Genomic DNA, 27,310 nt, shown 5'->3' on the forward strand with positions numbered 1-27,310 from the left:
ATATGTTGAGGTTGTGAGGACCAGAGGGGGAAGGGTAGAGGAGACTGGATGAATGGATGAAAAGAGAGAGAAGAGAAAGAAAGAAAAGAAAAAGAAAATGTATCTCAGAACTCTGTTTTCTTTTCTTCCAGTAGGTGGCGTTGTCTATTCCTAGCTTGAGTCTCTGGGTTCAGGGTGGTGGAGGTAGCCAGTGTGAGAGGACTTGAGCTTCCACCTGTGGCCTCTCTACTCTTATTCTCTGAGATGTAAACCAGGCACCTGATCCGCCACAGAACCAAGCTGGTAGCCATGCCCTCCAGTTGGTGGATTTTAAGGGTTGGTGGGATTTTCCAAGATGAGTTCCATCAGTTTTCTTGTAAGGTGTTTGATAAGGTGGGGGGTGTTGGGGAGACCTTATGTTTGTCCAGAGCTCGGTCCAGTGACCGCCGGGCAGGCGGCTGGGCCCCGCCTCCAGTTGGGGTGGTCTGCCTACCCGCAGGTGGGCGGCTGGGCCCCTTCTCCGGGTTGCGTGGTCTGCCTTCCGTGAAAAATATGGAACGCTTCATGAATTTGTGTGTCATCCTTGCGCAGGGGCCATGCTAATCTTCTCTGTATCATTCCAATTTTAGTATATTTGCTGCCGAAGGGAGCACTATTTCATTATTTTCATTCAAGTATTTTCTACATAACAGTTTTTGGTATATATTTTGAATTTATTTATTTACTACTTTATGTGTGTGCAGGAAGCAAATCTAGGCTGTGATCTCTCTATCACTGAACTTCATCCCCAGGACTCTGAATTCTTTTATTTATATAAATTCCAAAATACCTATACAACCTAATATCCTGTTTCTGTTATTTATGTTTTGTCTCAAAATCACATTTTCTTTCTCCTTTTTCATATGTTTATACTTTCTTTGAGTTGCTTTCAGAGAATGCTGATACCACAATATTCATTAAGATCCAACTATGAACATTATCCTAATTTTGGTTTAAAATGAAACCTGAATAAATGTATTTCTATATGAGTCTTCCCAGTGACAGAATGAATCCTAAAAAAAAAAAAAAAAAAAAAAAATTCATGAAAATGTTTGTGTTCATCATGGACATATACCTGAAGTTCTTTAAGTCTCCAATATAGTACCTCTGATATTCTAAAAATTATGTACTGTCAATTTTCTTACCTTCCCTTCACGGCTGATTTTCCTGAATAGGACACAATATTAACAATAACTCCTGAGGTCAACAGCAAAACACCATGGTTTTTCTTTGTAAAATGCAAATAGAAAATTTTGTCCACATGCAGGTGTAACTTTCTGAGGCCAGAGGCAGGGAGTGAATGCTGGGATGGCAGTACTTGCTCACAAAACCTGATAACCAGAGCTTCTCCTGAACCCATGCTATCACTTTCTAGGGTTTCCTGTCTCAAACTAATGCAGAGAAATAGTCATTTCAGCAGTGTGAAAACATTGAAACCATCCACAGGAATACTTTCATTCAAACCCTTCATCCCTTTAGATTCAGTTCCTGATGTATTGGGCCCTGGGACACAACCATCTAATTTGTCCCAAACTCATTGACCAGAAATCACCTCTTGCCCGTGGGATGGGTGAAGTGTGAGAGGAAAAGCCTAGGTGTCAGAACTCCTAGTGTTCAGGGACAGTGAGAACAAGAGTGCAAAACCCATCCAGTTACATGAGGTGTCCATCAGCCTCGGAAGTACCCACCAGAGCTAATTACTTCTGTTCCTTTGAAAAAGCACCAGAGGTGGGGATTTTGGTTTGTCCCTGTGTGGCCAGGGACAGTCTTCTCCATGAACTGGACTCCGCAGCGGGACAGTGGTCCCTGAGGTTTGGTGCCTTGAAAACAGAGGCTTACCACAGTCTATCAGTTGGTGCCACACCTTTTGCCTTCTGCCTCCACCCTGGCCCAGGGAATGCAGCTTCAGGGAGAGGTGGCCATGGGCATGCTAGCCCCACAGCCTGAGTCTCCTGTACCAAAGTCCAATCCAAGCTATCTCCTAGAGGTCCAGTTTGCTGCCCGCAGCCCTGAGAGGGGCTACTAGCACCTTCCCCCCTAGGTGAGTGTTTCTCCTCTGGGTAGAGGGAGTGGTGGGGTCATCTCCATCTGGGAAGGGATCAGTGGAGGCTGTGGGCACTGTCCTCAACCCCACAGACAGCTTCATCAGAGGAGGGAGGGGAAGCACTCAGCCCTCCACTGGGGAGGGAGGGAAAGGAAGGCAGAGGAAAGGAGCCAGGGGACTGGGGGAAAATGCTTGAGGATTTCTACAGCAGTACAGATGCTTGGTGGCCTTGTGGACTAGAAGCTGATGTTTCATGGCCTGTATGGAAGTTCCAGCTGACTCCCTTTGACCTCCATATCTGTGCTTTATATCCACGAGTTTTATGCTATGCCTCTGAGCAGAAATTTGTGCCCTTGGTCATTTGAACTACTATTAAGTGAACAAGTTTGTGTGCCAGGAAAGGTGGGTAGGTATTTTTTTTTTTTAGAAAAGAGCACACTGGGGCTAGGGATGTGGCTCAAGAAGTAGCGTGCTCACCTGGCATGCCCAGGGCACTGGGTTTGATCCTCAGCTCCACATAAAAATAAAATAAAGATGTTGTGTCCACCAAAAACTAAAAAATAAATATTAAAAAATTCTTTCTCTCTCTTTAAAAATAAATAAAGACATTGTGTTGTGTCCATCTACAACTCTCTCTCTCTCTAAAAAAAAAAAAAAAAAAAAAAAAGCACATTGCTTAAATGACATGGCTGAGTTTGTACCCTTGGCAGTTTGATTTGAGAGTAGGAAATAAAAACAGTCCATACAGAATTTTTTTCACAAAACGATGTGGCAGTGCAACTGATTCTGGGTCTGGTAGGGAATCAAGCCTGCACAAGTCAGTTAAGATAAAACTCTTGCCTGTTCTCAAATGTGTGAAGATAAGGAGAGTTAATATTGAAGAACGAAAACTTTCCTGAGCATGGGAATTACTGCTGGTGGAGGAAATATTTATTAGCATTAATACTTTAAAGGGATTGGCGAAGCAATTATTTTTCTTATTCCCAGGTTATTTTTCTCATCAATTTGGGTAGTATGCTACAGAGTTCTTGAGGTCTCTTTCAGAATTTTTATGGAAATATTTTAGTTTTGATGATTAAACGTAAAAATGAACCAACTATTTACAACACTTACTAAAAGCAATACTGAAAACATTCAAATGATGCAAAAAATTCAGCCCAAAAACTAAATTGTAGATAAGTTTTAAAATGTTTGTGTATACAAAGCAATATGTTCATTTATATATATATATATATATATATATATATATATATATATATATATATAAATTGTTTTACTCATTCCTTTTTCAGAAAAATATACAGATTCATAGCAACAAGTGTGTTTATTGGGCTTATTTGTTCCAGGGTCCTGGACATTATTCAGGAGTTCACTTAGGGAACACATTAATTTACATAACATGTATTAAAATACAAACACATGTGTGCAAACCTATTTCTGAACTTAATATCATTAGGCACCCATGAAGCATTTGAAGTGAGCATGTGAAAGATAAAGTAAACTACCACCTAGAGTAGAACATTGCCTGAGGGAGCACATTGCAATAGACACAGGTGAACTGAAAGGCCCTCTGTACATAAAAATGTGTATCCTGAAGGCCATTAGAGAGAGAGAATGATCAGTCATTCCCTCTGAAGCTGGTTCATGAGAGAAGCTTTTCCTGGTGTTTACTTTTTATTATTTTAAAACTTTTTTCTCCATTTTTGTTGCATTTTGTGTGTACTTAATGACAGGATGTTGCTTCATTTTCATGCTTCTATATCCATTCTACTGTATATTCATTCTTCTATATATGGATAACCTGCTTTCCAAGAACCATTTCTTAAAAAGACTGTCCATGCTCCCATGCATGTTTTTTGCATCTTTGTCTAAAAGGATTATTTGAGTATTTCTGAATGGTTTTGTTTATGAGTCTTCTATTCTGTACCATTGATCTGTGGTCTGTTTTCATGGCAGTTATTTTTGAGCAATATGGTGTGTGTGTGTGTGTGTGTGTGTGTGTGTGTGTGTTTGTGTGACCTAGGCATGCAGTAGAGACAGAGGAATGGCAATGGAGGGCACCCTCAGTGCGATCCATATGTATGCAGTAGTGTATGTTCTAAGGGCACTTCCTAAGGAGGATTTTTGTAGTTGTAACTATCCTTACTCTAAGTGTTATATGACTCACTTGAATGATAAGACCCTGTGGTCCCACATGCTATTGTTGATGGCTGGATCTTATTTGGGAATAAACCTGGATTTTATAGAGGGATAGGTGGGCATCATGTTCTTTAAATAGTCTATAAATGGGTTTGTCGTTAGTTTAAAAAATATATGTATATATTTTTCAATTGATCCACACTAATTAAACATAGGTAAGTGTTTGGTGTGACATTTTCTTACACATCTACAATGTGCAACTATAAGATGAGGGTAATTGGTTTATCTCTGTCTTCAAACAGTATGCTGACAGTTTTTGATATGAGTTTGGTAGCAGTTGAAGACTGGATCAAGGAGGGAGGAAGATATATATTATGTTAAAAATGAACCATATACTCTGGGGTAGGAAGAAAGGTTTCAATGAAAATGAAAGAGCCCAAATGGTCTCCCTACCTGTGTCTATAGGCTCTCTAGACCTACGAGATCCTCATCTGTTCTTTAAATAATCAATGCTGAGTTCACTTCAGAATGTGAACCAAAAATTGATGGCTAGATGATTATGTTCCCATAATTTTTTCTTTTTCAATAATGTCTTGTATAATTTTATTCTTATACTGTATATCTCTCCTACTTAATGTACACTTCTGTGGTTACTAATATATATTGCTATTAATATTAATATATATTCAAAGTCAGTCATGCATCATAATCCTACAAAACCCATACAAATGAGTACTCCTTCTCTCCACTCACTAGGAGGCTATGAAGAGTAGATCCCTGAGTTTGAGTTACCCAGTAAATTTATTTATAGAGAGAAAATATTCAGGGGGTCATATTTAAAGTTAGTAGTGTAGCAGTCATTTAAGCTAGGATTGGGTGTGATAAGTACAGAGAAAAATCGCTATTCTACCTTCTGCTCCCATCTATGGTTAAGTTTGTTTTAACAAGAAGGGAATGAAATTTCTACTTCATCAAGGAAGCTGTTGAACCAGTTTTCCTATACTTTATGGATCACTACCTCAATTTCTTGGATTTGTGACTGGAGAAGACCTTGCTGTTATTTAGAGCAGGGTCTGGCTGGAATTTAGTTCTTAGGCTCAGTTAGCATTAGGTAATACAATTCAATCCATGTAGAAGGTAAAATAGATGTTTCTAGAAGGGAACAAGTCTTGTAATCTCCCACTGGTGAAGGGAGATGTAAATTTTTCAAAGAAAGAGGAAGCACTGAATGAGAGGAGCCAAAGAAGGTCTAAAGATTGTGCCAGTAGGATGGGATTAGCTTGATGCAGAAAGAAGACAAAAGGTGAGGACTTCCCAGGGCATCTGCCAGTGATGTCTTCCTAACTGCCTCAGATACCCCCTCACCTAGGTCTTGTTACCTACTCCTCTTATTTGAATACAAAGGGGTTTCCTTTTACATTTACATGAGTTTTTCTCTAGTTTCTAAGGGCCATAACATCAATCTTTATTATGTATTGTATTTTTTTTTTAATTTCTTTTTTGTGGTGGTGATGGGAATTGAACTCAGGGCCTCATGCATGAGAGGCAAGCACTCTTCCACTGAGCCACATTCCTACCCCCTTTTTTAAGTCTCCAAATTAATCATGGGCTGGGATAGTTTGGAACAAGTTAAGTTCATAAGGAACCCTTACAAATCCTCTGTTCTGTTGGGTCCTTGCTGGTAAATGAGGTTCTCCTCCTCTTGAAGTTCTGTGCTTTTCCCATCCGCACCTGCATTTTCTACTGGGCCAGGAGAGAGTTCTTCAGGTGGTGTGTTCTTGGTATGTTGTGTCTGATAAACCTGGTGCTCTTTCTGTTCGGAGTTCTTGAGTGGTATTGTACTGTGGCAGCACACACAGAGAGAGAAAGAAGACTTCTAAGATCTTATGACAGAGGAGGGTTCATAACAGTGTCCCCTGGCTCTTGGATTGTAACAGTAGCCTCTCACATGATCTCATTGCTCCATCCCTACCTCTGAAAAAAGTCAGAGTGATAAAAATAGTTAAATCATGCCATTCCTTTACCCAGAACTTCCTGGTACCTCTCATTCTCATTTCTAGTCCAAGTCAAATTACTTATGGGCTCTGCTTCAGCTGTCCTTCCTCTGACCTTAGCTCCTCTCTTCTTGCCCTCCATCACACACCAGGCCCTCTGGCCTCTTTGCTGGTTTTGTACATTCCTGCTCGGCTCAGCACTGCTCCTCCAGATGGCCTCCCTCAGTGACAGTTCAACAGTCCCATTGGAGTGCACTTTCCTGACCACTTGTTCTACCTGAGTCCCCTTTGTAGCTGGTTATAGTGATTTGATCATCACATCTAACTGGAGTTTTTAATTTACTTTTTTAAGGTCTGGTTATTTAGTGATAACCTATGTTTTCCTGAACATATTAATAAATGGTTTTACTGTCAGTGTTTGATAACTCCAGTGTGTTTCACCTGTGGGTCTTCCTTTATATTCTGATTTGGAACTATAGCTCCTATATTCTGGCATGCCTTGGAATTTTAGATTAAAAGTTTGTGCAATGATCTTTTTTGGCATTTGTTACCAGGGATTAAATCCAGGATTCTTACCTATTGAGCCACATCCACGCCCTATTTATTTATTTATTTTGAGACAGCATCTCACTATATTGCCTAGGGCCTCACTAATTTGCTGAGGCTGTCTTAAACTTATGATCTTCTGCCTCAGCCTCCTGAATCCCATAATTACAAGTGTGTGCCAGCACACTTGGCTGATATCTTCTTTGAAAGTGGATTTAACTTTCTTCTAGCAATGTCTGAGCAGATGACCCCGATTAAGCAGAGAATGGTCTATTTTGGGTTTTCCCTTATTCCCAGGCAATAATGCTTCTGGGATCGCTAAAGCTTGGGTTCTTAGGGAACTTCATCACCTCTGCAGACCCAGATGTCCAATTTTTGTCTCCCTGGCTTAAAGACTGCTGAGATATTTGCTCAGATGTATTAAGGGCTTCTGGAAGATGCCTCTAGCAGCCTTTTCCTGCCTAATCCCAATGTTGCCCTTTGTTTATAAAGTTTGCATTTCCAAATACCTGGAGAGGAAAAGGCATGAGGTGCTGGGATTGCTCAGTGCTCTTCCTACTTTCTGGGATTTGGGTTTCTCCACTCCTGTGGCTTTGTTGCTCTCATCAGAGACTTTTCACATGCTCCTTCTCATGTTCTGTCTGCTTTGATGGTTGTTCTCAGGAGGATGGAGCAGCTGTCCTCCATAGGCCAAGAGAAAGTTCTTCATGGATGATTTTGGATTTCACAAGTGAAAACTCTAATTATTGCAGTTAGTATTTCAAACCTATTTAACAATCTCAGTTCAGCATAAGTCTTATTCTGAATTGATTTAAGGAGCCTTTTGTAACTCTCCAATGAAACATTTTTCACTTCACATTAACTTAATATTCAATTTTTCTTTAAGGCCTTGAGCTATTTAACTATTCATTTGATTTACTTAACCATTTTCATATGTTTGCCCATTAAATAAATAATAATGTCAGTACAAAACAATGTTGGAGTTTACCGTTTTAGATAATTGAAGGTGCGCAACAACCAGAGATGTACAAGTTGAAACAATAAATTCAGAAAAATCTTTCCAGCTCCTGACTGCTATACTAAGCTCCTTTTGTAGTCAAAATATTATAAACTCCAATATTAAAAAAATACAGGAGCTGCATGAAGATCATGTAGGCTATCCCTGAACTGAAGTTGTATCATAGTGTGAATTTCAAGTCAGACAAGATATTACTATCATCTGTCTTTTACTTCCTTTCTGGGTTTTGCATAATTTTCATAATTCTTACTTTTTAGGACCCCTGAATTTGGGAATGTGATATTTAACTGGAATGCCAGTATTCTAATTTGTATCTGCCTCTGATTATAGGTTCTAATGTTGTTCTTATCACAATCATGTGGGCTGTTCTTTGGGAAAGAACCTACTCACTGCAGCACAGTTTAGAAGATGCTTGGTTTAAATGTGTTCTTATCTGGTGTTTAAAATCTTGATTACCAAAACTATCAACTTACTATTGGTTTTCCCTCTACAGAAAAACAGAACTCTGCAGATGTCTGCCAATAAGGACTCATTTTCAATTGACTTACTCCCAGTAAACTGTGATGGCTTCCTTGGGACCACCTCCAGTGACCAGAAAGGGCCTGTGTTATGTTTCTACAACATCTGTTATCATGTAAAAGAGAAGAAAGGCTTCCTGTTTAAACAGAAAATAACTAAGAAAAAGATACTCTCAGATATCAAGTATGTGCATGACCTTTTTTAAAATTAAATTATTTATTTATTCTAATTTGTTATACATGATGGCAGAATGTGATTCATTTCATATTGTACATATAGAGCACAATTTTTCAAGTCACTGATTGTACACAAACTATTTTCACATCATTCGTGTCTTCATATATGTACTTAGGGTAATGATGTCTAACTCATTTCACCATCTTTCCTATCCCCTTCCCCCCTCCCTTACCCTTCCTCCCCTTTATCTTATTTAAAGTTCCTCCATTTCTCCCATGCTCTCCACCATTGCCATTATGAGTCAGCATCCTCATATCACAGAAAACATTTGGCTTTTGGTTTTTAGGAATTGTCTTGCCTCATTTAGCAATATATTCTCAAACTCCATCCACTTACCTGCAAATGCTATGATTTTATTCTCTTTTAATGCTGAGTAATATTACATTGTGTATATATACCAAAGTTTCCCTATCCACTCATCTACTGAAGGGCATCTGGGTTGGTTCCACAAAGTAGCTATTGTGAATTGTGCTGCTATAAACATTGGTATGGCTGTGTCCCTGTAAGAAACTGTTTTTAAGTCCTTTGGGTATAAACTGAGGAGTGGGATAGCTAGGTCAAATATTGGTTCCATTCCAAGTTTTCCAAGGAATCTCCATACTGTTTTCCAGAGTGGTTGCAACAATTTGCAGTCCCACCAGCAATGTGTGAGTGCGCCTTTTTCCACACTTCCTAGTCAACACTTATTGTTTGTATTCTTGATAGCTGCCATTCTGACTAGAGCGAGATGAAATCTTAAGACTAGTTTTGATTTGCATTTCTCTAATTGCTAGAGATGTTGAACATTTTTTCATATGTGTGTTGCTTGATTGTATATCCTTTCTGAGAAGTGTGTGTTCGGGTCCTTGGCCCATTTATTGGTTGGGTTATTTGTTTTTTTACTGTTAAGATTTTGAATGCTTTATATATCCTAGAGATTAGTGCTCTTTTCAATGTGCTTGTGGTAAAGATTTGCTCCCAAGATATAGGCTCTCTATGCACCTCATTGATTGTTTCTTTTGCAGAGAAGAACCTTTTTAGTTTGAATACATCCCATATATTGATTTTTTAATTTTGTTTCTTGTACTATATGAGTCTTACTAAGGACATTGGGGCCTAATCTGACATGATGGAATTTTGGGCCTACTTTTTCTTCCATTAGGTGCAGGATCTCTGGTTTAATTACTAGGTCCTTGATCCACTTTGAGTTAGTTGAGTTTTGTGCATGGTAAGAGATAGAAGTTTAACTTCATTTTGTTACATGTGCATTTCCAGTTTTCCCAATCTTTTTGAGGCAATCTTTTCTCCAGTGTATGTTTTTGGCACCTATCTCTAATATAAGATAACTGTAGTTATGTGGGTTAGATTCTATGTCCTCTATTCTGTAACATTGGCCTACAAGTCTATTTTGGTGCCAGTACCATGCTGTTTTTGTTTCTATTGCTCTGTAGTATAGTTTAAGGTCTGGAACAGAAATGCCTCCAGCCTCACTCTTCTTGTGCATGACCTTTTAAAGGACCACTTTATTGACCTACAATGAACTTCCAGGTTTTCTGTATTAGCAATAAACTCTATGAATATTTGTGTTCACATCTTTAGACATATTAACAAATGCTTTCATTTCTTTTGTCTAAAGTAGGAGTGAGATGATCTCAAGTGTATGTTTAACTTTGAAAGGAACTGAACTAACAATCCATTTGTAAAAGTGGTTGTACCATGTGTTTCAATCTTTGAGAAACTGACAAATTAATGTGCCACTTAGTTTTTCATGTGTCAACCACATGTTTTGATTGAAATAGGCCTGGTGGTATAATTTATTGCTTTTTTTTTTTTTTTGTACTGGGAATTGAACCCATGGCACTTACCCACGGAGCCACATGTCCAGACCAGCTCTTTTTCACATATTACTTAAGATAGGATCTCCTTGTGTTGTTAGGGCCTTGCTAATTTGCTGAGTCTAATCTAGAACTTAGGATCCTTGTTCCTTATCTTCCTGAGCTGATGGGATTACAAGCTTGTGCCATCACACCAGGATAGTTTATTGTTTTTTGATTGTGGGTACATAATGTAACTCTGATCTTTCCAAACAGTGAAACAGAATGTGTTTCTATTTCACTACCCAAATGAGCTTTCTGAAACAGATTGGTTTTAGGTACTTGTGCACTTTATGTCCTTTATAGTCTACAACAAGGAGGTTGAAATGAGAGCATATTGTGAAAGTACTTTTCTTTTTAAATAGACCTGTTTTAAATGAATGGTCTATGATTTTTCACATTCTATAACAATTTACTTATTACTATAATGAAGACAGATGGAACATATACAATCTCATCCCTACAACCTAAGATCCCTACAATCTCACTGATGTTATGTAGTTTTATAGAGTACCTAATAATTGTAATTTTATTTTTATTCTTTTTATCCAGAAACATAATCAGAATTCAATGTGTAGTGTTGAAGTGAGATCTAGAGTAGAAAGGAGATGAGTGTTATTATAGAACCTATTACTATGAGGTACCTCTATGAGTTCACAGATGCTGGCCTTAGGAGTGTCAGCATTTTTCTGATATTTGTGAGCCTCTGCTTCCCTTCTATGGAGTCATGATATAATTTGGCTTTGCTCAGATACCATTGCCTATGAATTCTGTTTCTGTAATAAGGGAAATAATCATTCCTAGTCAAAGTAAGCACCTTCAACTGGCTTTTCAAGGCTGAAGAGTGGCTATAAAATAATTTTTTGACTCAGTGTGGCTGCAGATCTATAAGTAAGTTGATGTTTGTTCTATTTTCTTGATATTTTTATATGATTTTACACTTTTCAGTTAATGCAAGCCAATTCCCTTTAGAAATCAAAGAATTGACGAAATAACATCGAAATTTTTGAGTCATTGGAGGTAAAGAAATAGCAAGATTTTAAGGGCTGACTGGGCTGAGGCAAGGGCTGCTGTGCAGGACTGGAACTCTGTCCATGCAGGAATACCTGCTCTCTTGCCTACTTTTTGTCTTTCTCTTGTGTTGGTTAAGTAATCCTGACTAGAATAGGGAGAGGAATAGTGGATGTAAGGCTTTGATCTTTTGCTATATGATTAGATAGATTGATTACTGAAAAGCTGACAAGCATTTTGTGAAACACAGTAATTATGAAATAATTTTCCCTACAAATTTTTTGATGAATGAGGTAGAAGGTACCTTGCTTTGAATGTGTGCAAGTTAAACAACTATAAAGCACACACTGTATGAGTGTTCATTTTACCTCACTTATCCCTTCCAGCAAGTTAATTATGTACTCAATAAACTAAGGTGGATATTCTTTTATTCAACCAAATAGGGATAATAGTAGGTGTCTGGTGTTGTTGAAGATGCTAGTCACAGAAATGCCCTCTATTCATAGAAACCTTTTAGTCTGATGGAAGAATTATGAAACTAGAGCAGTTTTCCTGCATTTTTTTTTTTGCTGTGATTGATTGAAGTATTCAAAGACAATACAGAACCTCCTCATCCTCCATTGGAGGGCACATGGAGATACAGAAAGTGAAAACTCTTTGTGTGTGTGTGTGTGTGTGTGTGTGTGTGTGTGTGTGGAGAGAGAGAGAGAGAGAGAGAGAGAGAGAGACAGAAAGAGAGAGAGAGGGGTTGACCATGTCCCAAGAATGGCATTTAACTCCTTTGACTATAAGCAAAACAAGACCAAAGGGTGTACCATGATCTCATAATGTGTAGTAGATCCAACAGGAATCCTTCGGGTCTTTTCATGTTGTAGAGTCAGTATTTGGGATTCAGTGTGCCATGTCTAATGGGGGAAGGTGTCAAGAGCAGTAAATGAATTATGATCTTTGAATTGTGTGGATTCAGAGACGATGCCCCTCCTGGAAACTCTAGGGGCCTAAGGTGCCAATTTGAGACTACAGAGCTTCTTTAGTGATAACCTGTTCAAAGGGAAATTTCATAGTAGCCATGGATTTATCAGTTCCTGACCTAGGTTCAAATACCAGCTGCCTGGGGGAAGAGAATTAGGGGTGTAAGCTGATAGTTCTAATTGGGCTGTTTATATTCAAAATTTCAGTTTTGCTTTTCTTGAAGAAACTTTCTCACAATTGTTCCTTTTGCTGTTTAAACCTATATAATGAATTTGCTGAGCCTGCTCATGGTCACTATTTATCTATCAATGTACAGTGATCTACCAGGCCCCCAGTTTTTTTCTCTATTTGGGTGTCTGTTTGTCTTTTATCCATACCCTCCCACCCAGTATGGAAACTTGAATTAATAGTAGTGCAGGGTGCAGCAGAAGGGCAGGAGGGAGAAGTGGTTACAGAAAGACACAGTCTTCTTGGCAAGGTTTTACAGTTTTAGGAGAGAGGCATATGCTGGAAAGCAGAAAATAAGAGGGGAATGGCTTGTGAGGGGTGAGAGAAAGGTGGAGGTGAAGATGGGGAGAACAGGAAAGGTGAAGGACATAACTGAATTTTTGACATGAGTGTAGTTCCAGACTCTATTGAAACAAATTAGCATGGCTCTGTCTACTCATGGTGTTTGGGAAATAGAAAATAGTTGACCACCTGTAGGTGCTCATTCCCTTGACTAGAGTGTGAACTCCAGGGGGCTAGGACTTTGTATTTCCATTTGTTTATCTACTGGATTTGCTCTCAGCTCTATCCCATGCCCTAAAATAGTATCTTGTACATACATAGTAGACATGACATAATTGTGTTGCTGAATGGATGTGGAAATAGTCAGTGCCCTACATAGTAACTGTGGCATTTGGGTTTCTACGATTCTGATGTTTTCTGTAACACTGGGATTTACTGTCAAAGAAAGCCAAACAAAGGGACTTTTGAAATGCTTTGCCTGACTATATTCACATTTGTTTTTCTGGTTGAATCATTCAGGATGGCTTGCTCTTTTTTTGACTACATATCTTAAAAACATGGGAAATTTTCTAGGCAATGAAAACTTAGGAAATAAAAAGGCTTTTCCTGATCACTTCTGAAGCAGTTTCTAGGTAGATATTAATAAGGGAAATGCATTAAGAACTGTAGACAAATACACTTTGAGAGTTTGCCCAAGCATTGTGAATTGGGGTTATTGCTAATGATTGAACCCAAGACTTCATGCATGCTAAATACCTCTACTTGCACTAACCTACACCCCCAGACATACCCAGTCATTTGTGTGTCTTTACACTGTGGGAGGAAGGATAGCAAATGAATTAAGAATTTTCTGAATCCCAGTTTACCACACTCTCAATAGTCCACTGATTCAGAGTTTCCACAGTTAATAAACAAAGTGAATGGTACATATCACCTCAGCCTCTGGAAGCCCTGGTTTCATTTGTTAAAGATCAGATGCTACAGGCTAAGAAAAATGAGATCATTCTAGCTGTGTGTGCTATGGGGCAGTTGCACTGGGACTTTCATATTTCATGACACCTATGCAATCATAGGATCAACCTCCCTGGGTATCAGTATGTGAGGGCACATAGCTGTTGGCTTTGATCCTGTGCTTGGAATAGATACTGATTCCACTGTAGAATACATCTTGATGTGCCTAGCAATTCAAAAGAGAGACTGGCATACACACCAGAGTTCTGAATGCCTGAAGCCAGGCTGCTGTGTGCACTCCTGTGCTCCTGCAGTAGCCCTGCCCTTAGTTCTCTTCCTCCACCTAATTCTTCCTAGTAGATTCACCTCTTATGTTTAGGATAATAATCAGCCTAAAATTGACTTCCTGGGTCTTAGCAAAGTCAACACTGCCATAATCACCCTCTTCTACTCTGATTGTTTACTACCCTCAGGAATACACTTAATTTGATTGAAGCATACTTATATCCATTTTTTGACTGTGCATCTCACAAGGATGTCCATACTACAGGGATGTCACCCAATACACACAGAACATTTTCCAGTCAATTAATCAGATACTTAACAAAGCAGTGAATCATCTACTCTGGTTTTTTTAATTGGTAAGATATTTTTCTTGAATGTGAAGAACACGCGATTTTTTTTTTATATAGTCTGGAGTACTTTGCTGCACTCTTTGATTTCTACTGAAAATATATTAATTTTCGTTATGACTAGATTTTAAAAGTGAGAACACTACTGCTAATCAATCTCCAAATCAGTGTTCATTAATGGTGTCTAACTTGATTGGGAAGCAGGTGAGGGGATTTGAAGAGGCTGATCATTAAACATGATTTAGAAACTGTTTTAAAAGGAGTAAGAGTAATGCAGATCATTCATAAAAAAAATTGCTACTTATTTTGTGGTCTGAACATGAAATATGTCATTTCCCCCAAAGAGATTAGGGGTTTCAAGATATTTGAGAGATCTCAGACATTTTTTATTGGTCCTGACTAGACTTCTAGTAATCAATGATATTTTTACATTAATATTTGGTGCTTGTTATCTTTCTGCAATTTCATCAACCTTTCCTAAATGCATTCAGTGTAGACCCTAAACCTATGGAACTCTTTATAAAGTAAAATACTAAATCAGTATATTTTTGTGTTTACAGTGGGATCATGAACCCTGGCCTTAATGCCATCGTTGGACCCTCAGTTTCAGGCAATACTTTGTGAGTACAAAAGAAGGTGTAAGTAAGCCTTTTTGGCTGCATTTTAGTATGCTTTTTAAAAAATCACATGCATTGGTTGTGCATGGTGGTGCACTCCTGTAATCCCAGCAGCTTGGAGGGATGAGGCAGGAGGATCATGTGTTCAAACCATCCTCAGCAAAAGTGAGGTGCTAACCAACTCAGTGAGTTGCTGTCTCTAAATTAAATACAAAAGATGACTGCAAATGTGACCCAGAGGTCAAGTACTACTGAATTCAATCCCTGGTACCCGGCCCCCACCCCACAAAAAAATCACGTGAATTTGCTGTGCATTTCCTGTCTGGTGCTAGGTACTATGGATAAAATCAATTTAGACTAGCATATGATTTTAATCCAAGGACCAGGAAGTCTTATTAAATTCAGCTTTAACAACATGGAATGATGAAGTGATCACAATATAGCAGTCCACCATATTATGAACTAATGTGGAAAGAAGATAAGGGAATAATGTTAAAAGTGAACAGAAGGAGCTGAAGTTCTCAGGGAGATCATGCATCAGACATAAAGGAGACTGTTGCCTGGGTTGGGACCATGAAGGTGAGGGTCACTGGGAGTCTATACTGGATAAGCCAATACTATTTTGCTTTAATGATTTTGGAATGTCTTATAGCACATGAAGAAAAGGATGCTAAGAATTTCTATGTGTGCATGCACATACACAAACACACACATATGTTAAACCATAGAATTTTTTGACTAGCTCAATTTTTAACTTGAACAGAATCTTGGTTCTGAGTAGGTGAGAGATGTGGCCGTTGTAGGAAGGAAAAAATCTCTGAACATGTGTGTCCTTTTATAGGTTGTTAGATATATTGGCTGCAAGGAAGGATCCAAGTGGTATATCTGGAGATGTTTGGGTACATGAAGTACCTGAGGATTCCAATTTCCCATATAATACAGGGTATGTGGTACAGGTAAGTATTGGTGATTTTGCCTTTTAGGTTTCCCCTGTTTCTGTATGTGCAAGAGACTGGGCTTATAGTTTTGCATGCTTCCAATTGAAGATGCTCAGTACCAACTTTATTTATACCACCTTTACATAATCTCCTTTAAGACTGAGGTAGGAGTCAAAAGGAGAGGCAGAAAGAACCTGAAATATAGACTTTTAGGCATTGGTATCAATTCTAGTTTTTTATATCATTTTCAAAACCATCTACTGTTGTCTTTTTGGCTCTTCATTCACCTCTCTTCTTCTCCTAAAGGATGACTTTAGCAACTCCTCATAGAAAGCATTTTGTAAATGTCTAGAAGTTATCATAATTATGTGTGCTCCATCTGAGTATGCAAATAGCTTCCCTTGGGCTCTAAAGCTCTCTGTATAGAATTTCTGAAATCCTTAGTGTTGAAACTTTACAATAGCTAGAACTTTCCTTTGGGTTTGTTTTATTTATTTATTTTTTTAGTTGTTGATGAATCTTTATTTTATTTATTTATACGTGGTACTGAGAGTTGAACCCCATGTCTCACACATGCTAGGCGAGCACTCTACACTGAGCCACAACCACAGGCCTGGTTTTATTATTTTCATATTTTAAGTTACATACACAGAAGTGATGGTCTTAGAAAAACTCAGCGTTTCTCAATGAAATCACATTTGCCTTCAGGATGATGTTGCGATGGACACACTATCGGTGAGAGAGAACTTATGGTTCTCAGCAGCTCTTCGACTTCCAACAACTATGACAAAACAGGAAAAGAAGGAGAGGATCAACAGCATCATTAAAGAGTTAGGTCTGGAGGAAGTGGCAGATTCCAAGGTAATGTGTAAAATCTGATAGAGTCATAACCAGGAAAGAGGAGCTCAGAAGTTTCCTAATGTGTATGGTGTCAAAACTGGCTGCTTTCTGTAGTGATGAGAAAGGTAACGAGTTACATAGTATGAAGAGGGAAATACGTGGAGAACAATCTTACCTGTGGTCTAGTCCTGAAGAGGGAGTAGGTCTATGTGGAGAGAGCCCCTCACATGGCCGTTTCCATGGTCCTCCCACCCCCATTGTTCAAGACACAGGTTGTTTGATGTCTTTGCACTGACTTTTCTTGTTCTTCTTTTTCCTCTTTTAGCTGCTCTTCTTCAACTCTTCCTCCAGGAAATATTGTTACATGTTTTTTGAGGTATACTTCTGGATTTCATAAATGAAAAGAATCCAAGTATTCTTTTTTAAAGTTTTTTTTTAGTTATATGTAACACTGGATTCATTTTGACATAATTATAAAAGCAGAAAATATAATTTGTTCTGGTTCATTCCCAGGTACTTCCCTTCTCTTCCCCTCACTCTCTCCTCTGCTCCTATTCCTCTACTGATCTGTCTATTTACTTACAGTATTTTTAACATTATTTCTTGTGTGTGTGTGTGTGTATATATATATATATATATTCATATATGTACATAAAAAATGTTTGATCAGATTCATTCTATTGTCTTTACTTATCTAATTTTCCCTCCCTTCACTTCATTCCACTTTGTTGACTCCACTGAATTTTTCTATATTTTTATCCCCTCATCCTTTATTCTGTATTAGCTTCCACATATCAGAGAAAATAATCAGCCCTTGTCTTTTTTAAACGTTGGCTTGTTTCACTTAGCACGATATTCTGCAGCTCCATCCATTTACTGGCAAATGACACAAAGTTGTTCTCTTTATAGCTGAGAAATACTCCATTATATATATATATATATATATATATATATATATATATATATATTATTTTTTTCTTTACCCATTAATTGTTAAAGGGTATTAGTGATTTCCAGGTATTAGCAATTTTGCCTTTTAGGTTTCCCCTGTTTCTGTCTGGGCAAGAGCCTGGGCTTATAGTGTCATTCCATAACTTGGCTATTGTGAATCATACTGCTATAAACATTGCTGTGCATCACAGTAATATGTGGATTTTGTTTACATATATATATATATAAAACAAAGAGTGAGATAGCTGATATATGGTGGTTCTATTCTTAGTTTGTTTGAGAAATCTCCATACTCCAGAGTGGTTGAACTAATCTGGAGCTCCACCAACAATGTATGAGCGAACCTTTTCCCCCATATCATTGCCAACATTTATTGTTATGTTTATTCTTGATAATCACCTTTCTGACTAGAATGAGATGAAATCTCCGTGTAGTTTTAATATGCATTTCCCTAATTGCTACAGATATTGAACATTTTTTTCATGTATTATGTCTTTTGAGAAGTGTCTATTTAATTCTTTTGCCATTTAATGGTTGGTTCATTTGTTTATTTGGTGTTTGGGGGGGGGGCGGTTATTTGTATTTTCTGGAAATTAATGCCCTATCTGAGAAATAGGTAAGAAATGTTTTCTCCCTTTCTGAGGCTCTCTCTTCAAATTCTTAGTTCTTGGTTGTGCAGAAACTTTTAAATCTGATGCCATCCCACTTATTGATGTTGAGTTTATTTCTTGTGCTCTAGGAGTCTTAATAAGAAAGAGGTTTTCTGTGCCAATATGTTGGAGTGCTGGGCCAACATTTTCTTCTAGCAAGTGAAGGGGTTCTAATCTAACACCTAGGTCTTTGATCCACTTTGAATTGAGATCTGTGCAGGGCAAGAGGTAGGATCTAAATTTAATTCTACTCCTTATGGACTTCCAGTCTTCTTGGTGCCATTTGTTGAAGAGATTGTCTTTTTTCCAATATATGTTTATGGCATCTTTTTCTAGTATGGGATAACTGTATTTCTGTGGCTTTGTCTGTGTCTCTCCTATTCCATTGGTCTTCATATCTGTTTTTGTTGGAAGCCATGTATAAATTATGATAAATTTTGTGTTTGTTTGAGCCAGCATAAGGCAGGGAAGCTGCTTTTCTGGGAACTCCTGGGTGAACTTCCTTGGTTCTAGAAAGCCCAGATCATGCTGGTGCCCTGCCTTAGCTCACAGCCATAGGATCAAACACAGCCCTCAGGAGGTGGGCGTAACCACCTAAGCACTAAATAACCTGTTTTTCCCCCACATTTATCCTGTTTTTCCTGATGAAATTACTTATTATGCCCTTTGGTCTTTACCGCTATATAAGTAAGCACAGGTTTTTCTCTTTATTAGGGTAAGACCACATCAGGTGTGTTCCACCCATCACAGCCACACTTTGAAAATATATATAATTCTTACCTCTTGTTTTTATTTCTTTTATATTACTTTCCTAGCTTTTATTTCCAGCTGGTCCACACCTCTCATAGTTACCCACTCCCTCCCCATGCAGGTTGTGAGTGAGATGTTTTGGTGCATATAAAATGCTGTTTTTGTTACTATAACTCTGAAGTATTATTTAAGGTCCAATATTGTGATACCTCCTGCTTTGCTTTTCTCTCTCAGGATTTCTTGGGCTATTCTGGGTCTCTTATTTTTCCAAATGAATTTTATAACTTCCTTTTATAATTCTTTGAAGAGTGTCAGTGAAATTTTTATGAAAATCGCAGTGAATCTGAACAGTGCTTTTGGTAGAATGGCCATTTTGACAATATTAGTTTTGCTTATTCCAGAACATGGAAGGTCTTTCCATTTACTTTTCTTTTCTTTTCTTTTTTTTTTTTTTGACATATCATACCTTTGAATCAAATGGGGTATAATTTCTCATTTTTCTGAGATCTTCTTCAATTTCTTTCTTTAGTGTTCTGTAGTTTTCATTGTAGAGGTTCTTTTGTCTCTTTTTTTTCAGATTGATTTTTGAAGCTAATGTGAATAGGTTGTTTTCCTAATTGCTTTTTTAGCCAATTTATCATTGGATTATAGGAATATGGTTAATTCATGGATGCTGATTTGTATCCTGCTATTTGGCTGAATTCATATATGAGCTCTTGAAGTCTTCTGCTAGAGTTATTTGGGTCTTCTAAATATAGGATTATGACATCATTAAACAGAGATAATTTGAGCTCTTCTTTCATATTTGCATGTCTTCAATTTCCTCTTCTTGCCTGATTGCTCTGGTTTGAATTTCAAGGTCTATGTTGAATAGGAGTGGGAAAGAGGGCATGCTTTGTTCCTGTTTATAGAGGAAATGCTTTCAGATTCTCTTCATTTAATATAATGTTGGCCTTAGGTTGCTCACATATAACTACAGATAGAAAAAATTTATCTCAACATTATAAAAGGTATATGTCAATATCTTTAAGATTTTATAGTTCATTGGAGTAGAAATTTTCAAAATAGTTTCTGATGATTCTATGGATTCAGTAGCATATAGGTTGATATTTCCTTTTCCATCTCAAATCTTATTTGCATTTTTCCCCTTTTAATTTAGTTAGTTTAGCTAAACATTTATCCTTTCCAAAACCAACTCTGTTTCATTAATCTTTTGAAAATTTTTGAATTCGCAATTTTATTGGTTTCTGCTCTGACTTTAATTATGTCCTATCGTCTAATGATTTGGGAATTGGTTTGTTGGTTCTTGTTTTCCTAGGGGTTTGAGATGTAATTTTAGATTATTTATTTGTTACCTTTCTATTCTGTTAATGTATTAGCTCAATGCTATGAACATTCCTTTTAGAGCTGACTTCATACCGACACAGAAAATTTGATATATTTTATCACTCTTCTCATTTACTTCTCAAATTTTTAATTTTTCCCCCGAGGTATTCTTCTATCCATTCATCTTCAAAATGTGTATTATTTTATCTGCTGGTGTTAGAGTGGTTTCTGCTTTTTACCTTATTGTTGATTTCCAATTCATTCTGTTGTGTTATCATAGAATTCAAAATATTATCACTATTTTATTGTATTTGCAAAGATTTGGTTTGTGACTGAAAAGGTGGTCTGTTTCAGAAAATTTCCCATGTGCTCTAGTGAGGAAAGTGAATTCAGTCATTGATGGATAAAATATTCTGTTGATATCTTGTAGGTTCATGTATTAATGGTATTTTTTAGTTCTCTACAGAACTAGAATCTTAATTTATGTTTGGTTGATCTATCCAGTGTTGAAAGAGGAAATTTAAAGTCACTCGGTGTCATTGTATTGTGGTCAATTTGATTCTTAATATTGCTAAGGGTTTGTTTCATGTATGTAGATGCTCTGTTGTTTGAGGCATTGATCTTTTTAATCATTATCTTATTGATATATGATTCCCTTTAGTAGTATGAAGTAACTTTCTTTGTCTTTTCTGATTAATTTTGTCTTAACATCTACTTTATCTGATATTAGAATAGTTATGGTTGATTTTTCATGGTTATACTTTAATGATATAGCTTTTCCCATTCTTTTACCTTATGTCTATGGATATATTTGCCTCTGAGGTGAGTCTCTTGCAGACAACTATTGTTGGGTCTTGTTCTTTAATCTAGTCTGCCAATCTGTCATTTGATTGAAGATTTTAGACTATTTACATTCAATGTTGTTATTGAGAAATGGTTTATAATTCCAAACATTTGATCTATTTCTAATGTTTAAAGCAGACTTGTTTTCCTTTAATTGACTTTTATTTCAGGGACTTCATTCCTATGTTTCTTTTCATTTTCACTCTTCATTTCTTCTGTATGGAAAATTTCATTGAATATGTCTTATAATGCAGGCTTACTAGTTATGAATTCTTTTGTTTCTGTTTTTCATGAAATATTTTTATTTCATCTTTAATTCTGAAGCTTAATTATGCTGAGTATAGAAATTCTTGATTGACACCATTTTCTTTCAGAACCTTGTTTATAGTACTCCAAAATCTCCTAGATTTTAGATTCCAACTTGAGAAATCAGTTGAAATCTGTTTTGATTTAGTTCTAAATGAGACCAGCCCTTTTTTATTGTAGCTTTTACAATGCTATCCTTACTCTATATGCTAGGCATTTTCATTATAATGTTTCTTGGTGTGAATCTATTGTGATTTTGTATACATGGATTCCTATATGTTTCTTTGATTTGAATTTCTCTCTCATTCCTAAGGGTTGGAAAATTTTCTAATATCATTTCATTGAAAAAAATGTGCATGCCTTTAGCTTATATTTCAGAGCCTTTATCTATCCCAATAAATACTAAATTTGGTGTTTTAGTGATATCTCATATTTTTTGAATATTCTATTCATTCTTAACATCTTAACATTGAATTTTCTATTCATTCTTAACATCTTTTCTTTATGCAATTTTTATTCTAGATTATATGTTTTGTTTTCAAGACCTAAAGATTTATCTTCAAAGTGACATAATCCATTCATGTTGCTTTCCATTGAGCTTTTAGTTTGTTTTCTAAGTCTTTCACTTCTAGGATTCTTATTTGGTTCCCTTTTACAATTTCTTTATTTTTATTGCAGTAATCTTTCACTTTCTGTATTTTTCTCTGATTTCACTTTATACCTTTTTAGGTTATAGAATATTTTATCTTTTAACTTTCCAATTTTTTTTCTGACATATTCTGTGTAGTAGTATCTATGGAGTCCGTTGTTGAAATATTAGGGACTTTGGGATGATGTTTTTTCTTGATTTTTTTTCATAGCATTTCTATGCCTGCACATCTCTTTGTATAGTTCTCACTTCTTTTTTAAGAGAATGACTACTTATGAGTTTTTTTTTTCTTAAGAGCCCTAGCATGATTTCCTATTCAGATGCTAATTTTTTTTTGTCAATGTGTGACCTCTGCTGATCCTAATATCAGCACCAGTTTCAAGGATGCCACTGAACCCTATTTACTATAACCACTCCAGAGCCAAGGCTTGTATTATTCAACCTTATAAGAAAGAAAAGCTTGTTGCTATTTTTCTCCACAGTTTCCTAAATACATATGTAAACCTTTAAAAGTGTTCTGGAATAGCTCCAATAATAGTTATTAAATTTAGTACAATTACTGTAACCATAAATGAGGGATTGGTGGGGAATTGGGGAATATAGGCCCTAAAGGATTGGAAAAGAGAAAAATTAAGAGAGAGAGAAAAGATAATTTGCACTAAGGTACAAAGGTAAAATTGATGAATAGTGGGTATGTGAGGTAGTAGCAGATAATGCAAGAGAATGAATCAGGGGTAAGAGGAACAAGTATAAACTAGAGATATGAAAACAAAGATAAGAAGATTTATTCTTATAATACTTTAAACCATTAGATGAAATACATTCAAATGGATTGAAGGTACAATGTTGGCTATTGGGGTTAAAACACTCATTCATGCTAAAGAGTTATGTAAATGATCATAGTTGATGTTAGAGTTATTCATAGTAAACCATGCCAAGGTGAAGGAAAATCTTGTTAAATTTTTGTTGGGATACCAATGGGGCTTGGACAGGTAGCAGATAAACATCATTTTTTTCCCCCCGTGGATCTCTCCTGAGTTACGATGGCACAGGAGCCACCTTTCACCCCCTTTGGTTGTTGTTGTTGAGTGATTGGGGCTGCTTTTTAAACTGATTTTATCTTTCTAGGAAGACACTTTCTTTTACTCTTACTTAGTTCCAAGCAGGCACTTTAGTGTGTTGCTTTCTTGGATTTCCAGGGGAAATGTACAAAGGTAATTAATTGTTGGCTTCTTAGAATCATATAATCTCATTGATTTAAGTAATTTATTTTTTAGCTCTTTATGATATTTTAACATAACAAAAATGTAGACAAATAGTCTGATTACTCAAATGATATGATGGATAACCTAACAATGAATTACTGCCTCTATTCCCTTCAATGGTCATTTGTATCCCCTTTCTCCCACAATAACCTAAGGAAATGAGCATATATCTTACCTTACTGATACCATTATCGAACAAATGGAACAAGGTCTCTATATTATGAGCTGTTACATGTTTATATTTATTAATATGTCCCTAATTGTTCCCAAAAGCCTTTTTCTCTGCTTATAATAATTATATAAAATAATATATTTCATTGTGCCATACTTATACATTTATATAATACTTTGATCGGGTACCCAAATGTCTTTTAAAGATCAGTTCTTTATAGAAACCATTCAAAGGTTGTGTGTTTTCTACTTCCTACCTCCCCTAAATCTTCTTTATCCCCTCCCCACACATTTACTGGCTGCAAATATTGTGCCACTTGCCTTGTGAAATATCCCCTGTTCTGGATTTTTCTGAAAAGAAGGGTGAGCAATTCTGAGGTAAGTTACATATAGAAAAAAATCAATTTGGGGAAAAATATGAAATTTAAAAGATGCTAATATGGTATGTTGGAAATTATATGCTCCTGGCTCCAAGGTGACTATCTTCTTTTCAGTCCAGTTGGGATATTTTGTAGATGTGGTGTGTCTGTATGAGATGTTCAGAATACAGTAAAAGATCATTGTAAGTAGTTTTTTTTCTTTTTCTTTTTTTTTGTTGTTTTATTGTGTTTTTTTGTTGTTGTTGTTGTTTTGTTTTGTTTTGTTTTGTTTTGTACCAAGGATGCTTAAACACTGAGCCACATCTTCAGCCCTTTTTATATTTTATTTAGAGATTGGTTCTCCTAAAGTAGCTTAGGGCCTCATTAAGTTGCTAAGGCTGGCTTTGTACTTGAGAACATCTTTCCTAAGCCTCCCTAGCCACTGGGATTACAGGCATACTACACTGTGCCAGGCTCTCCTTTATTAAATATATTTCCCTACATCATAGTTTTGGGTTTTTTTTGTTTGTTTGTTTGTTTTGGTTTGGTGTTTTAGTGTTTTAACTTACTCTCTTAAAATATTTGACTGTCAAGGCATGTTCAGGACTATTAAAAGAATGGGATTCAAATCAGGTGACTACTCTGCACTGAGGCTTAGCCTACACATGGGGTTAGAGATAAACATTTTTTCCCCCAGATGTCATTTATTTCCTGTCCAGAATAATGAGGAAAATGAAATAAAGTGTCTCTAACAGGAATGGTACTGGTTAATTCACCAAATAGCAGTGACCTTGGAAATTCTTGAACATGATAATAATTCATGTTTCAGGTGGAATCTAAAGGAGAAAGAAAAAAGACTAGTATAGGAATGGAGCTGATCCTTGATCCTCTCATCTTGTTCCTGGATGAACCCACAACTGGCTTAGATGGGAGAACAGCTAATGATGTCTTTACACTTCTAAAAAGGTAAAAAGTATGGCAACATTTTATTTCATTCATTTACTCTTTGATCACTTCTATTTTACTGGTATTTCTGGTGCAGGAGATTTAGAAGTTTTTTTAAAAAAAACGTTTCTTCTTTGTTAGCAGGATACAGTCATTAAACAAGAAGTGGTTCAAGAAAGATGAAGAAAGAATATAGGAAAGGAAGGCTAAGGTGAAGGCAGGGAGCTTTTTAATTAGAAGGATCAGAAAAGGCCACAATCATGTGACACATATGCTGGGAGAGAATGAGTGAGATGTGCTATAATTCAGAAGAGAGTTCAGGTTAGAAAAGGCAGCCAAGTGGCTCTGAAGCACAGCATGTCTGATGTGTCGGGAAGACCAGCAAGGCCAGAGGGACAGACCCAGAGACTATGAGGAGTGATATTTGGTGAACTGTCACAACAATACCACAGACTGTAGGCTTAAACACAAAAATTAATTTTGTCATGACTCTGAAGGCCGAAATTTGAAAAATTGTATGCTGTGGGTTGTTTCTTCATTGGCCTCTCATTGGCTGCAGATGGTCACCTTCTCCCTTTGTATGTCTGTGTCTTAATCAACTCCTAACTGGACATAGTCAGATGAGAACCCTCAATGACCTCATTTAAATTTAAAAAGACCTCTTTGAAAGCACTATGTTCAATGTGGCCACATTCAGAGGCCCTGGGGGATAGGGCTTCAATATCTGAGTTTGGGGAGGACCCAGTTTAGCCCTTCACAGGTGGATTAGGATGTTAAGTAGAGTTGGGCTGGTGGCAGAGGTCATGTAAGAAGTATGGCTTTTCCTGTCACTAGAGGAAATGGGGAGGTTTTTGAGATTTTCGGAGTACAGCAATGGCTGTGGGAAGACTGCAGTTAGGCAAGGATGAGGGAAGATCCAGTGAAGGAGCTGATGAAGGATGATGAAGCTTCAACAAGGATGGTCCTGGTGAGCAGAGGGTGGATTCTAGATCTGTTTTCAAGGGAACCAACAGGATCAGCTCAGGATTTCCACCTGTCATGGGAGGATAGAGACAATGACTGCTGACATTTGAGGCTTCAAAAAGTGGAAGAATGAAAGTAGACAAATGCATTTCTTTTTATAAAGAAGAAAAATGTGAATGGATGTTTATAGGAAATTTTTCAATAGTTGAGATTTATACATCATCTTTAAAAATACAGAAACATATTTCAAACTGAAAGGAAATATCCAATAATAATACAAATGAAATTCTACTTTTCTTACCTGGATTTCCCTCTGTTACATTTCACTGTATCTGTAGCCCCTCCTTTTCTCTCTGCTACTTCCCATATAGTTTCTTCTGCCTTCATGCCCTTTCACCCCAAATACTTCCTACTACAAACTCCAATCCAGGAGAATGCACCATCATCTTTAATCTCCAGTCAATAAGCCTTTCTTTGCCAGGATCCAATCATGGCTACTCAAATCTGTTGCTAGGATGCAATCAGAGCTACTGTGTCTGTTTCCTGTCTGTCAGTATCTCTCCAGAAACACACTTTTCTTGTCTTCTTCCAATCTGGAGCAATTCATGGTGTGACCCCCTGCAGGGTCCATCCCAGTGAGTGTTACATGATACTCAGGAATGAAAGGATGCTGAATTCTCAGTGCAACACACCTGAGAATGCAACCTGCACAGGTAATGTCAGCCTTTATCATCTAATTGTGGTACACATATATGTATACATAGATATTTACTAAAAAATATATGCATGAACAGAGATCTATAACTATTGCTGTTTTGTTATTGTGTATACATTGAAAAGCCCATGAATTCATAATAATATTTCTGACTCCAAACTAACACCTCTGTCTTACTTTTAGTCTTTGCCATTTTCATGTTTGTAAGTGACTTCAGACAGGGAGAGTTTCGGCTCCCATTATCTCAAAATATTTACTTACTTGCTTACTGAAGTAATTTATTTGTTTATTGGAACAAGTCTCCAAGTAGTGCTAGTCTCTCCCTTTATCTACCACCTCTAGAAACTCCTCTGCCTCATTGTTTTAAGATGTCAATCACACTATCTTCAAGGCTTCCCCTCTCTGTCACAACCTTGCTTCCTCTGATGCTCATAGCCCTATGAGCAAGTCTCTATGCCAGAAGAGAGGAAACAGCAAGAAAGGAAAATATTTATGAGTTAGACATCACAAGTTTAAAATGCCATTTGCACATATAAGTGAAGATACCAACTTAAGGGTCTGGAGTTCAGGCCCCAATA

General features: G+C 37.0%; 1 protein-coding gene and 1 non-coding gene across 2 annotated transcripts in view; one reads left to right on the plus strand and one right to left on the minus strand.

Annotated features, from left to right (window-relative positions):
* Window positions 1–288: 288 nt before the first annotated feature.
* The window catches only part of LOC144257161 (broad substrate specificity ATP-binding cassette transporter ABCG2-like), a 55,666-nt gene continuing 28,644 nt past the window's right edge, over window positions 289–27,310 (plus strand). Inside the window, exons 1-7 of the mRNA XM_077803122.1 lie at window positions 289–522; window positions 8,253–8,461; window positions 15,005–15,064; window positions 15,903–16,017; window positions 16,708–16,867; window positions 19,133–19,155; window positions 24,939–25,075. Of these exons, the coding sequence (XP_077659248.1) occupies window positions 289–522; window positions 8,253–8,461; window positions 15,005–15,064; window positions 15,903–16,017; window positions 16,708–16,867; window positions 19,133–19,155; window positions 24,939–25,075 (938 nt within the window). The remainder of the gene's footprint in view (window positions 523–8,252; window positions 8,462–15,004; window positions 15,065–15,902; window positions 16,018–16,707; window positions 16,868–19,132; window positions 19,156–24,938; window positions 25,076–27,310) is intronic.
* LOC144257361 (U6 spliceosomal RNA) lies at window positions 526–632 on the minus strand. The gene has a single exon (XR_013344443.1). It is a non-coding gene; the product is annotated as a U6 spliceosomal RNA (small nuclear RNA).

Source organism: Urocitellus parryii, chromosome 10 (assembly GCF_045843805.1).
Source record: "Urocitellus parryii isolate mUroPar1 chromosome 10, mUroPar1.hap1, whole genome shotgun sequence".
Taxonomy (NCBI): Eukaryota; Metazoa; Chordata; class Mammalia; order Rodentia; family Sciuridae; genus Urocitellus; species Urocitellus parryii.